General features: G+C 43.5%; 1 protein-coding gene across 1 annotated transcript; it reads right to left on the reverse strand.

Annotated features, from left to right (window-relative positions):
* Window positions 1-1,206: 1,206 nt before the first annotated feature.
* On the reverse strand, window positions 1,207-7,996 carry LOC140014141 (uncharacterized). The gene is made up of 11 exons (XM_072064548.1): window positions 7,709-7,996; window positions 7,187-7,258; window positions 6,912-7,091; window positions 6,287-6,483; window positions 5,549-6,190; window positions 5,260-5,428; window positions 4,686-4,959; window positions 3,629-3,708; window positions 2,982-3,058; window positions 2,792-2,900; window positions 1,207-1,356 (listed from the first exon to the last, which is right to left on the reverse strand). Exons 1-11 carry the CDS (start codon window positions 7,994-7,996, stop codon window positions 1,207-1,209), a joined length of 2,238 nt encoding a protein of 745 aa, XP_071920649.1.
* Between the last annotated feature and the right edge of the window lie 7,564 nt (window positions 7,997-15,560).

Consider the following 15,560-nt stretch of genomic DNA (forward strand, 5'->3'; position numbering starts at 1 on the left):
CCTGGTCAGATTAGGCTAGCAACAATAACGACCACTTTGGACAGAATTGGACATCAAATCGTGACAACACAACCGCGGCAGAATTGAAGGCACAAACGACTCAAACAACAAGTGTCGAACAGATTTGGTGAACACAATACCGACCAGAATTGATGCAACCAAACGCAACTACACGACCAGAATTTTTGACAACAAAAGAAAGAAAACGGCACAACACAGCAACAAAGCTAACGAACAGTTTTTTTTTTTTTTTTGTTAACACGGCACAAACGGACAGATTTGGACTCGACTTCAACAACAAACAATGACCAGAAAATTTTTTTTTTTTAGACAAGTGCAGCGGAAATAAGGAAAACTAAGACAAAACTACGGATATAACGGAAGATACCTCCACCAAAGCTCTGAAGCCAACTGATACGTTCCTCAATCAACACGTTTCTAGACACGTAGCACGTTTGCCCAAAGATCTAGCGAGGTTGTCCAACGCTTGGTTCGCGGAACCTAGAATCAAACGGACGACACGATTTGACTTAGGTGGTAGACGACACTCCGATGAAGGTGAATACTCCAGGGGAATAGGTCGGATGAACAATCAAGGACAGGACGCAATATTGCTCAATAACCCTTGCCAAAGCAAGTTAAAGGCTCGAATTCTCTAGGAAGAAAACGAAAGTACTAAGAATTTTATTCATAAAACTTGTGTCTTTAACCTTACAAAGCTAGCCTATTTATAGGCTAGAGATAACAAGAAAACCCTAAAGACACCCTAAAGGGAAAAGTCGGCCAGCTTGTCTTCAAGATGGGCCGGCCCATGCCTTCTACTAAGCAACTAATCCAACTAAATAAATAACAACGACTAAGGCCCTACTCGGCCGACTCACAAAGAGGCCCACTTGATTCTTCATGGGCTTGGATCAAAGTGTAAGTTGCTTGATTGACTCTTTCCAAGCCTTCAATATCTCTATGGGCTCCATGTTGATCTTTGACAACTCGAACAAGGGCTTGGAGGGATTCTTTGAAGAACTTGGCCCGTGCACGTGTGACAGGGCTCAATGGGACTCGGACTGGGCTCTGGTTCATGCACACATCAGGCGTGTCCCTTCTAGGCTTCTCGGGTCGCTCCTCGTCCTCACTAGCGGAGTAGTCTTTGCTATGCGCCTCTTTGGTGCCATGGTTACTCCGGTTGTGGGATCTCACACGAGAACCTCATGTGAGACTTCTGGATAACTCGTCAAAATGAGTATGCAACTCCTCCATTTGTTGCTCACTGATTCTCCTAAGCTCATTCTTCATTGCGGCGAACAATAATGAGTGATCGGTGGTTGCTTGTTGTTGCTCCATGTCTTTCTTGATGCTCTGCAAAAGGTTAGTAACAAGCAAAGAAAATGCAAGTATAACCTCACTTCACTCCCTTAGTGTATCACTCACGCTCGTGTATAGTACTCAGATCGCTCTATTAGACTTACCAAGTACCTTTACTTGTTGGTTTAGGTAGTTGAGAAATGTTGCTCGAGTCCACAATCGTTACCAACCTTCCCGTAAGAGTAACCAAGAGTGTATGACACAGATGGGGATGGAAAATGAGGGGAAATGGATAGAATTGGGAAAGAAAGGAAAAAGGAAACCCTAGCTCTCTAAAGTGTAGGAGTAGTTTCCTAGAATGGATGAGAGAGTATAGGAAAGTTTCCTAAAATGGGTGAGAAAATATAGGGAAGTTTCCTAAAGTGGATGAGAAAATATAGGAGAGTTCCCTAAAATGGATGAGAAAATATAGGAACAGTTATCCAAGTGTTGTACTTAGTTTCCTAAATTGATTTGGAAAACAAGTTAGTGTTGGAAACCGTTTAGAAAACCTTACTAAAAAAATGATTTAAAAACTATAGTTACTGATAAAATATTGTTAAAAGTAACATAGTAAAGAAATATATAGGAAAACGAGTGCACAGGAATAGAATAATGCCTAAGTAATTTTTTTTCTGGGTTTTCACAGGGACAACTTGCTTTGACGCTGCTTAGGAAACCTCTCTTTCCTCAGGTGTAGATAGACCCAATCTCCAGGTTCAAAGATCATCTTATGACGGTGCTTGTTGGCTTGCTGGATGTATTGCTGGGTACGCTTCTCAATGTTCGCCCGAACGGCTTCATGTAACCTGCGCACAAAATCAACTTTCTTTTTCCCATCTAAGTTGGTTTGCTCAGAGGAAGGTAAGGGTGCCAAATCAAGGGGGGTCAGCGGGTTAGAGCCATAAACAATCTCAAAAGGTGAGTAGTGTGTAGCACTGTGAACAGTTCGATTGTAGGCAAATTCAACATGAGGCAATCACTCTTCCCAAGTTTTAAGATTTTTTTTAATCAAAGCCTGAAGTAGTGTGCCAAGTGTGCGATTGGCAACTTCAGTTTGTCCATCGCTTTGTGGATGACTGGTGGTGGAGAATAATAACCTAGTTCCAAGTTTAGACCACAAAGTCTTCCAAAAGTAACTCAGAAATTTGACATCTCTATCACTAACAATGGTCCTAGGCATACCATGCAGACGGACAATTTCTTTGAAGAACAAATTAGCAATATGAGATGCATCGTCAGTTTTGTGACAGGGGATAAAATGAGCCATCTTAGAGAATCTATCAACCACGACAAAGATGGAGTCATTTCCCCTAGGTGACCTAGGGAGTCCTAAGACGAAGTCCATGGATAAATCTACCCAAGGATAGTGGAGAATAGGCCATTGGGTATACAGGCCATACGGGTTTGTTTTAGACTTCGCCTTGTGACAAGTGACACATCTACCAACCATGCGCTCAACATCTCGATGCATGTGAGGCCAGTAGAAATGCTCTTGTAACATGGCTAGAGTCTTAACCATGCCAAAGTTTCTCATAAGACCACCACTATGTGCCTCCCTAACCAAAAGATCACAGACGGAAGAATTAGGCACACACAGTTTATCCACATGAAATAGGAATCCATCATGCAAAAAGTACTTTCCATGTGGGTTCTTAACACACGTAGCATATATGTCACCAAAGTCAGGGTCATGTGTGTAGATCTCCTTAATCATCTAGAACCCTAATAACTTAGCATCAAGGAAGACAAGCAAAGAATGTCTACGCGATAAGGCATTAGCTACCATATTCGTTTTACTAGTCTTGTACTTAATCACATAGGAAAAGGTGTCAATGAAGCTTACCCATTTGGCATGTCTCTTGCTCAACTTAGGTTGCCCCTTGAGAAACTTCAATGACTCGTGATCAGTGTGTATCACGAACTCCCGAGGGCGAAGATAGTGTTGCTAGGTCTCCAAGGCCCTTACCAGTGCGTACAACTCCTTGTCATATGTTGGGTAGTTTAAGGCAGCTCCTCCCAGTTTTTCACTAAAGAAGGCACAAGGCCGTTTGTCTTGTATGAGGACAGCGCCAATACCTACACCAGAAGCATCACACTCGATTTCAAAAGTCTTATTAAAGTTTGGTAATGCTAAAATAGGTGCATGTGTGAGTTGTTTTTGAGGGTAAGAAATGCTTGTTCTTGGGCTTCCCCCCAATAGAACTTGTCATTCTTCTTGGTCACGGCGGTTGAAGTCCTTGACAAAGCGTCGGTAGAAACCCGCCAATCCCAGAAAGCTGCGTACCTCAGGGACAGATGTAGGAGTTGGCCATTGCTCGATGGCCTTAATGTTGGACTTGTCTACTTTGATACCCTGCAAACTCACTACATAGCCCAAAAACACAAGTTCATTAGTACAAAAGGTGCACTTCTTAAGGTTAGCGTATAGACGCGCCTTTCGAAGTGTCTCAAAAACTAGTTTCACGAGCTCCAAGTGTTCCTGTTCACTGCGACTATATATCAGAATATCATCAATGATACGAATGCGCGGATCTAGACGAACAATCAAGTTGAAAAAGGCTGCACGTATGACCCCTCTAAACCCCGAGTTGATGAACTAAGATGAATCTCAACCCAACAACTAACGATTTAGTGAACCAACGGTTTGGGTAGAAGAACGCCACAATCAAGGAGTATACTTGATTGATAAGTTCAATTTGAATAAATTAAGAAAACTCTCAAGTATTCAAGCAAAGCTCTCTTGGAAGAGAAAAGTGAATAAACTCACAAATATTATGTAATTTCTGACCCCCTTAACAAGGAGGAAGTATGGCTATTTATAGCCTTTACAAGAATTATCCCTAATCCCAAAATTGACTAAACTAACCCTACCAATTAATGAAAAGGATTCGGCCAGCCCTAAGTTCATAATGGACTGACTTTAATTAATATTTAACTATGAAAGGATAAATAATAGAACTAACTTAACTCCTCCTTAAGCGTGACCCCTATGTGAAGGCACGCCTAACTAGCAACAGGCGCTGGAGGGTCTTCTACTTGGAGCAAAGTGTAAAGTTTTGAATCTTCATTTTCCAAACCTTCAATAATCTTTAAATCTTCTCCAATGCGACCTTGGATTGTACTCACAAGGGCTTGTAAAGATTCACACATCTTTTTGGCACGAGCTCTTGTAACTGGACCACTTGGTACTTGAATGACTTGTGCAACTTGTGTTTGACCAGCCTTGAGCCCCTCATCAATCCCCTCCTCTTGAAGGCGATTTGTCCCCAAATCAAGCTCGTCATCTGCATGAAAAGGACTCAAGTCAGCCACATTGAATGTAGCATGTACTCCATACTCACCTGGAAGGTCAAGTTTGTAGGCATTATCATTGATGCGCTCCACAACTTGAAATGGGCCATCACCCCGTGGAAGTAGTTTGTTGCGTCTTTGGATTGGAAAACGCTCCTTTCTCATGTGTATCCAAACCCAATCACCTGGTTCAAACACCATCTTGCGACGTCCCTTGTTGGCACTTTGGATGTATTGAAGGGTACGTTTCTCAATATTAGCTCCAGCTTTGGTATGCAAATCCCGCACGAACTCAGCCTTTTTCTTACCATCTAAGTTAACTCTCTTAGAAATAGGTAAAGGAGACAAGTCTAAAGGTGTGAGAGGGTTAAATCCATAAACAATTTCAAAAGGTGAAAATTGAGTAGAAGTATGCACAGTGCGATTATATGCAAATTCAACATGAGGCAAGCAATCTTCCCAAGATTTAATGTTCTATTTAATAATTGCGCGCAACAATGTAGATAAAGTCCGATTAACCACTTCAGCTTGTCCATCAATTTGTGGGTGACTAGAAGTAGAAAAAAGCAATTTAGTCCCTAGTTTACACCACAAAGTCTTCCAAAAGTAGCTAAGGAACCTTACATCCCTATCAGAAACAATGGTACGAGGTACCCCATGTAAACGCACTATGTCTCTAAAGAATAAATCAGCCACATGTTTAGCATCATCAGTTTTATGGCAAGGAATGAAGTGAGCCATCTTTGAGAAACGATCAACTACCACATAAATGGAATCATGCCCTTGTCTAGTTCTAGGCAATCCAAGTACAAAGTCCATAGACAAATCTACCTAAGGTTCATGTGGGATGGGTAAAGGAGTGTAGAGTCCATAAGGATGTACCTTTGACTTTGCTTGGTGACAAGTTACACACCTTTGTGTATGCCTCTCGACATCCCTCTTCATGCGAGACCAGTAGAAATGCTCTTGGAGAATTGACAAGGTCTTGGCCACTCCAAAATGTCCCATGAGGCCTCCACCATGAGCCTCTCTAACCAACAAAAGTCGCAAGGAGCACATTGGTATACATAGTTTACCTTTGTAGTACAAGAACCCCTGCGACACAGAATAATGCTCACGAGTAACCCGTGGCAAGGTGGTGAAAATCTCACCAAAGTCTAGGTCAGCTGTATATAAATCCTTAATGAATTCAAAGCCAAGCAACTTAGTGTCTAGTGTAGTGATTAGTGTATACCTTCTAGAAAGTGCATCCGCCACTGCATTAGTCTTTCCAACCTTATATTTGATGACAAAAGCAAAACTATCAATGAAAGCCACCCACCTCGCATGCCTTTTGATCAATTTGGTTTGTGATTTGATGTGTTTGAGCGATTCATGATCAGTGTGGAGTATGAATTCCCGAGGTCTGAGGTAGTGTTGCCAAGTTTGGAGAGCTCGCACCAAGGCCATCAACTCCTTGTCATAAGTTGAGTAGTTCAACGAAGCACCATTCAACTTCTCACTAAAGTAGGCCACTGGTTTCCCCTCTTGAATGAGCACAGCTCCAATACCTACACTAGAAGCATCACACTCTACTTCAAAAGCCTTGTCAAAATTAGGTAAACTTAATACAGGTGCATGTGTGAGCTTGTGTTTAAGTAATTCGAAAGACTTAGCTTGTTCTTCTTCCCATTGGAATGTCACATTTTTCTTGATAATGGCTGTAAGTGGGGCAGCAATGGTGCTGAAATCCTTGACAAAGCGTCTATAAAAGCTTGCCAAGCCATGAAAACTCCTTACCTCATTTACACTGGTTGGTATTGGCCACTCATTTATGGCCTTCACCTTTTCTTGGTCAACTCGTATTCCCTGGTCACTCACAACATAACCTAGGAAGACAAGTTGATTAGTGCAAAAGTACACTTCTTAAGGTTAGCATAGAGGCTCGCCTTTCGAAGTGCATCTAAGACCATTCGTACATGCACAACATGCTCTTCTGCACTCTTACTATAGATCAAGATGTCATCAAAGTAGACTACCACAAATTTACCAATAAAAGAACGCAAAACATGGTTCATTAACCTCATGAAGGTACTAGGTGCATTAGTTAAGCCAAAAGGCATGACCAACCACTCATACAGACCATGTTTTGTTTTAAATGCTGTTTTCCACTCATCCCCTTCTTTCATTCGTATTTGGTGATAACCACTTTTCAAGTCAATCTTAGTAAATATAATAGCACCATGTAACTCATCAAGCATGTCATCTAATCAAGGTATGGGATGGCGATACTTTACCGTTATGGCATTTATGGCTCTACAATCAGTGCACATCCTCCATCCTCCATCTTTCTTTGGCACAAGTAGGACAAGTACAGCACAAGGACTTAGACTCTCTTGAATCCAGCCCTTACTAAGCAAGTCCTCTACTTGCCTTTGTTGCTCCTTAGTTTCCTCCGGATTAGTCCTATATGGTGCCTTATTAGGAAGGGAAAAACCAGGAATGAAATCAATTTGATGTTCAATTCCCCTCAAAGGTGGCAACCCATTAGGTATATAGCCTCAGGAAATACATCTTGGTACTCCTGTAAAAGGTTAGCAATAGCACTAGGCAAAGAAGCACCAAGTTCATTAGTGAGCAAAGACTTTTTACAAAACAAGATAAGCAAAATCTAGTTAGAGTGCAAAGCCTTTCTCACATCTCTAGTTCTAGCAAGCATGATGGATTTTCTCTCCTTTTTTCCTTCAATGGCCGAATGTGAAGTGTCAATTTTATGAGAAGATGGTTCGGCCATTTTGCTCTTTGTATCATGCAAATTTTTCTTTTTAATGTCACAATGCATGTCATATTCCTTTTGCAACCCAATTTGGTCCTCATGCACTTGTTGAGGTGTAAGAGGTGCAAGTGTGATCTTTTTAGTATTGTGCACAAAGGAATACTTATTCAAGAATCCATCAAAAATGACCCTTTTATCAAATTGCCATGGCCGACCCAAAATAATATGAGTAGCTTGCATAGGCACAACATCACATAAAACATCATCTTTATATCTACCAATGGCAAAATTAATTAAAACTTGCTTATGAACACGTACCTCACCACTAGTATTCAACCATTGTAGTTTGTAAGGTCGGGGGTGATCACTTGTTGGCAAGTTCAATCGTTCCACCATGAGTGCACTAGCAACATTGGTACAGCTCCTTGGGTCAATTACCAAGCTACAAAGCTTGTCCATCACATGGCACCTTGAGTAAAATATGTTCTCTCGTTGAAGGTCATCTCTACCAGCTTGAGTAGTTAGAGCTCGTCTTGCGACCATACCAACTTTACCATGAGCTGGTATCTCCTCAAATTCCTCATCTTCCTCAACCAAGGGAGGCATGTCCTCACACTCATCCTGATACGCTCCTCGATCCACGGTCGAGACACGTAGCACGTTTGCCCAAGGATCTAGCGGGGATGTCCAACGCTTGGACTGCGGAACCTTTAATCAAACGGACAACACGATTTGATTGAAGGTGGTAGACGACACTCCGATGAAGGTGAATACTCCAGGGGAATAGGTCGGTTGAACAATCAAGGACAGGACGCGAGATTGCTCAATAACCCTTGCCAAGCAAGTTGAAAGGCTCGAATTCTCTATGAAAGAAAACGAATGCACTTAATAATTTTAATCATCCAAAAACTAGTTTTTAACCTTACAAGGCTAGCCTATTTATAGGCTTAATGAAACAACGAAAACCCTAAAGAAACCTAAAGGGGAGGTCGGCTACCTTGTCATCAAGGTGGGCCGGCCTCATGCCTTCTACGGAACAACTAGTCCAACTAAAATGGAAAACAACGACTAAGGCCCTACTCGGCCGATTCGTAAGGAGGCCCACTGGAGTCTTCCTGGGCTTGGACCAAAGTGTAAGTTGCTTGATTGATCCTTTCCAAGCCTTCAATATCTCTATAGCCTCCATGTTGATCGTGGACAACTCGAACAAGGGCTTGGAGGGATTCTTTGAAGAGCTTGGCCCGTGCACGTGTGACTGGGCCCAATGGAACTTGGACTGGGCCCTGGTTCATGCACACATCAGTCCCCTCCTCTTGAGAAGGATTTGCCCTCAAATCTGGATCCTCCTCACCAAGAAACGGGCTCAAGTCCGCGACATTGAAGGTCGCGCTAACATTGTACTCCCCAAGTAGCTTCAACTTGTATGCGTTGTCATTAACCCGTTGGAGCACACGAAAAGGGCCATCCCCTCTGGGGGATAATTTGCTTTGTCTCTGCTTGGGGAACCTCTCTTTGCGTAAGTGTAACCAAACCCAATCACCAGGCTCGAAAATCATTTGGCGGCGGTGCTTGTTAGCCTGCTGGGTGTATTGCTGAGTACGCCTTTCAATGTTTGCTCGAACGGCTTCATGTAACCTGCGCACAAAATCGGCCTTCTTTTCCTCATCTAAGCTCGTGTGCTCAGAGGAAGGTAAGGGTACTAAATCAAGAGGGGTCAGTGGGTTAAAGCCATAAACAATCTCAAAAGGGGAGTAGTGTGTAGCACTGTGAACAACTCGATTGTAGGCAAATTCAACATGAGGCAAACACTCTTCCCAAGTCTTAAGATTCTTTTTAATCAATGCCCGAAGTAGTGTGCCAAGTGTGCGATTGACCACTTCAGTTTGTCCATCGCTTTGTGGATGACTGGTGGTGGAGAATAGTAACCGAGTGCCAATTTTAGACCATAGAGTCTTCCAAAAATAACTCAGAAATTTCACATCCCTATCACTAACAATGGTCCTAGGCATACCATGCAGACGGACAATTTCCTTGAAGAATAGAGTAGCAATATGAGATGCATCGTCAGTTTTGTGACAGGGAATAAAATGAGCCATCTTAGAAAACCTATCAACCACCACAAATATGGAGTCATTACCCCTTGGCGATCTAGGCAATCCTAGAACAAAGTCCATAGACAAGTCAACCCAGGGATGGTGAGGGATAGGTAATGGGGTATACAAGCCATATGGATTTGTTTTGGACTTTGCCTTGTGACAAGTAGCACACCTACCAACCATGCGTTCAACATCCCTACGCATATGGGGCCAGTAAAAGTGCTCTTGTAATGTAGCCAGAGTCTTGGCAATGCCAAAGTGGCCCATGAGACCGCCACTATGTGCCTCGCGAATCAAAAGATCACGAATGGACGAGTTAGGCACACACAGTTTATCTACATGGAACAGAAATCCATCATGCAAAAAGTTTTTTCCCTGCGGATTCTTAACACACACAGCATAGATATCACCAAAGTCATGATCATTAGTGTAGAGATCTTTAACCATTTCGAACCCAAGCAATTTGGCATCAAGACAGGCAAGCAAGGAGTGTCTACATGATAAGGCATCAGCTACCACATTCGTCTTGCCAGTCTTGTATTTAATCACATAGGAGAAAGTGTCAATGAAGCTTACCCACTTGGCATGTCTCTTGCTTAGCTTGGGTTGGCCTTTGAGGTACTTCAATGACTCGTGATCAGTATGTATCACGAACTCCCGAGGCCGAAGGTAGTGTTGCCAGGTCTCCAAGGCCCTCACTAAGGCGTACAACTCCTTGTCGTACGTGGGGTAGTTTAGTGCAGCTCCTCCCAATTTCTCGCTAAAGAAGGCACACGGCCGCTTGTCTTGCATGAGGACTGCTCCAATACCTACACCAGAAGCATCACAGTCAATTTCAAAGGTCTTGTTAAAGTTTGGTAATGCCAGCACAGGTGCATGGGTGAGTGTGTCTTTAAGGGCGAGAAACGCTTGTTCTTGTGATTCCCCCCAGTGGAACTTGTCATCCTTCTTTGTCACGGCGGTTAATGGGGCGGCAATAGTGCTAAAGTTTTTGACAAAACGTCGATAAAAGCCCGCCAATCCAAGAAAGCTGCGCACGTCAGGAACGGATGTAGGAGTTGGCCATTGCTCGATGGCCTCAATCTTGGATTTGTCCACCTTGATGCCCTGCGAACTCACAACATAGCCTAGAAACACAAGCTCGTTAGTACAAAAGGTGCACTTTTTGAGGTTAGCGTATAGACGCGCCTGTCGAAGTGCCTCGAGAACTAATCTTACATGCTCCAAGTGCTCATGCTCACTACGACTATAGATCAGAATGTCATCAAAGTAAACAATGACAAATTTATCAATAAAATGTCTCAAAACATGGTTCATTAGGCGCATGAAGGTGCTAGGTGCATTAGTCAAGCCAAAAGGCATAACTAACCACTCATAGAGACCATGTTTGGTTTTGAAGGCTGTTTTCCACTCATCGCCTTCTTTCATCCGGATTTGATGATAGCCACTCCTCAGGTCAATTTTGGTGAAGATAATGGCACCGTCGAGTTCATCAAGCATATCATCAAGTCTAGGAATGGGATGGCGATACTTGACAGTGATAGCATTCACAGCCCGGCAGTCAGTGCACATGCGCCAAGTGCCATCCTTTTTGGGGACAAGGACCACAGGCACAGCGCAGGGACTTAAACTTTCTTTCACCCAACCCTTACCTAATAGGCCATCGACTTGCCTTTGAAGCTCCTTGGTCTCCTCGGGACCCATGCAGTAGGCAGGTTTGTTGGGGAGTGGTGCTCCCGGAATGAGGTCGATTTGGTGCTCAACCCCTCGGATAGGTGGTAAGCCATCAGGGACTTCGTCGGGGAAAACATCCTCAAATTCCTGCAAAAGAGCAACTATGCTCGCAGGCAAAGCCTTGTCGAGCTCAGCAACATCTAAGAGCACATGCTTGCAAATCATGAGAAGTATGGGCTGATTAGAGTTCACCACTTTTCTAACATCTTTAGCCTTAATAATCATGTTGTGCTTCCTAGTGGGAGGTGCGGCAGGTGTTTTGTCACGTCTACCCCTAGGTGTGCTCCCTTGACCCTCGGTTGATGGCTCACTCGTAGACGTGGAGCTTTTACCAGGGTCGACCGCCTTGAGTTTCCTCCTTTGACGGTCCTGTTCACACTCCCTTTGCAAGCGTAGTTGGTCCTCATAAACTTGTGCAGGTGTGAGAGGTGTAAGGACCTTACGTTTGCCATCGTGCAAAAGTGTGTACGTATTTGCTCTTCCATCAAATGTGACGTGTTTGTCAAATTGCCAGGGCCTTCCCAAAATGATATGCGTAGCATGCATTGGCACTACGTCGCACACGATTTCATATTCCCTCTACAGATTGGGTCCCTTGGCAAAGTCGGATAAACTCGTCTTCCTTCCGCTCCTGGACCAGAGGAGGGAAGAATTTCGCGTTGAACTCCCGCATAAAATTCATCCAAGTCCTGGGCATTTGTTCCCGTTCCCATTTTTGCCGAATAACGTTCCACCAGAAACGGGCCGCCCCTTCCAGCTGAAAGACGGCAAAGGTTACCTGCCTCTCCTTGGTATAGTGCAAGGCAGCAAAAATATCTACAATTTTCTCGAGCCACCTTTCGGCGACATCTGGGTCGGGCCCCCCAATGAACTTCGGTGGGGCGAACTTCTGGAATCTCTCAAGAGCCCTATCGTCACTCTCGATGTGGTTGCCAGGGTTTTCAGGGTTAGGGTTCGGGTTTTGGCCCTGTTGCTGCACCACTTGTGCCAGCAGGTTGATCATTTGCTACATGGCGGCAGCTATTTGAACGTTGGGGTCAACCCTCGGTTTAGGGTTGGGTCCAGATGAGATTTCCCCAGCACCCCTGTCCGGCGTGGGTTGCCTACGCTCATGCCCACGTCCCCGGCCACTACGTGTGCCCTTCATTGATCTAAGTCAATCTAAGGTCGAGGTGCAAAGATAATATTAAAGATAATTATAAGCATAAGCAAATAACAAGAGGTACACACAGATCAAGAGCATATATACACACAACTGTACCGAACCAGTCACACAGTAACAGTCAATTAGATACAACCAAAAGAGGTCCATGAAGGTAACAGGGTCAACCAAAAGTACTATAAACGAACTAGATTAAAGGCACAAAAGCAACTAACGAAAGTTATTTCCCTTCAAGGTCTCCATCCCGAATCTACGAGAATGCCACAATTTATATCTTACTCCAGATTAATCATACTTACGAACACCCGAACAAACCACATGAAGTTCCATAGAATCAAATTTCTAGCTCGCCCAAATCCTTTCTAACCTAGACTCTCATTGATTTAGTAACCGGGCACAAGAATCCCAAATAAAATAATTCACAACTCGAGCCGGCCGGTCCCAAGCATAAATCATCCATATTAAAGATTTCTACCCGACATACTTATCTGTCTTCCTCAAGTTCCCTGATAGAGATTTTCCACTTATAACATGATGCGATTGAGCACGAGACCCAAAGTGTACAAGTAGACCCTGTGAAGGTGCCCCTAGGCCCGGTGACACGAGCACGAGCTAAGAGATTCAAGGAGTCCCTCCAAGCCTTGGTACGTGCCATCCAAATCCAAGAGAAACCGGCCATTGAAGGAATTGAGTTGGAATATCCTTGCACGACTACTAAAATGCTGCTTACAATTGAAGATGCAAGTGTTCAAGCTCCAGATAGCGGGCTAAGCTGCAGTTAAGTACCCTCGCTGAGCCGTACGGGGATCTCGCTGCCCGGTCAGCGAGTCGGGGGTCCAAGGGGGCGACGCGCCCCTGGCTTGGGGGCCCGGGGGCGCAACGAACTTTCCTTGTTATTTTTCCAGTTTATTAGGTCTTAGTCACGGCTATTAATAGCCTCAAGCCGCATGTTACATTCAGTTTTTGAGAGTATTGAATAAAATTTCCAGAATTTCGTCCATTCCTTGTGGCAAATTCCCTTAGCTTGTGAAAGCTAAGTTGAACATCCTAGAGTTGATCCTAGGCTGTTCTTGACTTATCAATCAAGCACACATACTTGATTGTGGCGTCCTCTACCGTTAAATCTGTTCTTGAGTGGTCCAAGTTCAGGTTCAACTCCATCCAATCTTCATCGTGTTCCTCTAGATCCGAAGTTGCTTCCGCGTCTCGCATCAGCTGGCATCAGAGCTGGTTAGAGGTATCACGAATATCCTTTTTTATTGTTTTTAGATCTGTTTTAGTCTTCTAAATTCGTAGCTCAAGTGCCCGGGTTTGTCAAGTCCTAAATCTGTCTTGGTTGTTTCCTTGTCAGAAATCTGTCTTTGTTGTTTAGTTGTTGTCCGAAATTTTCTGTCCAGTTTTGTCTTGTGTTTATGTTCTGTTTAAATCCAAAAAAAAAAAAAACTATTGTGATGCATACCTTATTGTCATTCCCTTGAGTCGTTGCTGGAATTAATTTGCTGGGATGCCGAACCTGTTTGCACTTGTTTCTTGAACCTTTGTGTTGTTGCTTTGCAAAACTCGAACATCAAAACCTTATTGGGGAAGTCTTGAGCTTCTTGGATCAAAGAGGTTAATCTTGGCAGTCTTGAAACCTGAAATAAACCTTCAACCGTGATACGAACGTCGCCAACCTTGTGACGAAACCCGTAAAAGATTAGCTTCAGGATCGACAAGAGGACACCAAGTTTGAAGCGGATGACCTCAACCCGTTAATCACGTGGTTAACGAACCTTGGTATAATGGTAGAAGACGCCACAACCTAGTGCGATTCTAGATTGATAAGTCACAAACACCTAGAGAAATTCTAAGGTATTCAAGAAGCCTTGGAGAAACCAAGAAAACTCTCAAAATCTGATTTATTGATTGAATGCCTAAACCATTGGAAGTGTGGGCTATTTATAGCCTTACATAGAGATGAACAACTAAATGTGGAACTAGTCTAGAGTTGTGGTCTTGACTAAGACTAACAATTGTAGGCTTGACTATTTCCATAAGACTAAGAATTGTGGGCTTGATCAAACCTTATGAGGTCATCCCTTAGGTGAACAACCTTATGAGGTCATTGCTTAGGTAAATAACCTTATGAGATCATCGCTTAGGTAAATAAAGCAAGGCTATGGACCATTAAGCCCTTATTACAATGACTTAACTAAAACAACAAATGTGACTAGAGAAGGGTCACACATGGTTCTCTTTGGCGTGCACTACATGGATGACTTTCATTCCTTCATGCTCAAGCCCCTCCATGACCTTGGGAACAATTTCTTGGCCTTGTATCTCATGAACAAGTCCTTGGAGTTCCTCCATCATCTTCTTAGCTCGTGCTCGAGTTACGGGTCCTAGGGGAACTCGAATAGTTCGCAATGGTGTCTCTTGGTTCGTATCATCCCCCTCCTCTTCAAAAGGATTTGTCCTCAAATCAACTTCATCGTCTGCAAGAAAAGGAGATAGATCAGAGACATTGAATGTAGCGCTCACATTGTACTCACCGGGTAGGTCCAGTTTGTAAGCATTGTCATTGATGCGCTTGATGACTTGGAACGGCCCATCTCCTCGGGGAAGTAATTTATTGCGCCTTTGGACTGGGAACCTTTCCTTGCGTAGATGTAACCACACCCAGTCACCAGGTTCAAACACAACGCGTTGGCGTCTCTTGTTAACCCGTTGAGCAACTTGGTCCATCCTTCGCTCAATGTTTAGGCGTACCTGCTCGTGTAATCAGTCCTAGTGGGACTTGAACCTTATCCAATGGCATAGCTTAACTCGTATCATTCCCCTCCTCTTGAAAGCAATTTGCCCACAAATTGAAGCATGAATGATGATAAGAAAAGTTACATGCCGTCGAGTCAATTTTGTTATGATTACCACAAGTTTCATCCAATGCATAAACCACTTGCTAAGCTGGAAAGTAAACCTTGTTGAACTTTGAATCTCACGAACCAGTTTCAATGTATGCCCAACTTGATCGCTTATGATCATGAGGTAAGGATCCTCAAAGTGATGCGATGTAGATCCTATGAAATCAGACTCCTCAAACTTGAATAAGCTTGCAAAGTATGGAAGCTGACTTGGTGAAGTTGGAGCTTCAAGTGGACTAGGTACAAGATGAGCATAGGTATTGTAGTGACCATTGAAG

Source organism: Coffea arabica, chromosome 9c, assembly GCF_036785885.1.
Source record: "Coffea arabica cultivar ET-39 chromosome 9c, Coffea Arabica ET-39 HiFi, whole genome shotgun sequence".
Lineage (NCBI taxonomy): Eukaryota > Viridiplantae > Streptophyta > Magnoliopsida > Gentianales > Rubiaceae > Coffea > Coffea arabica.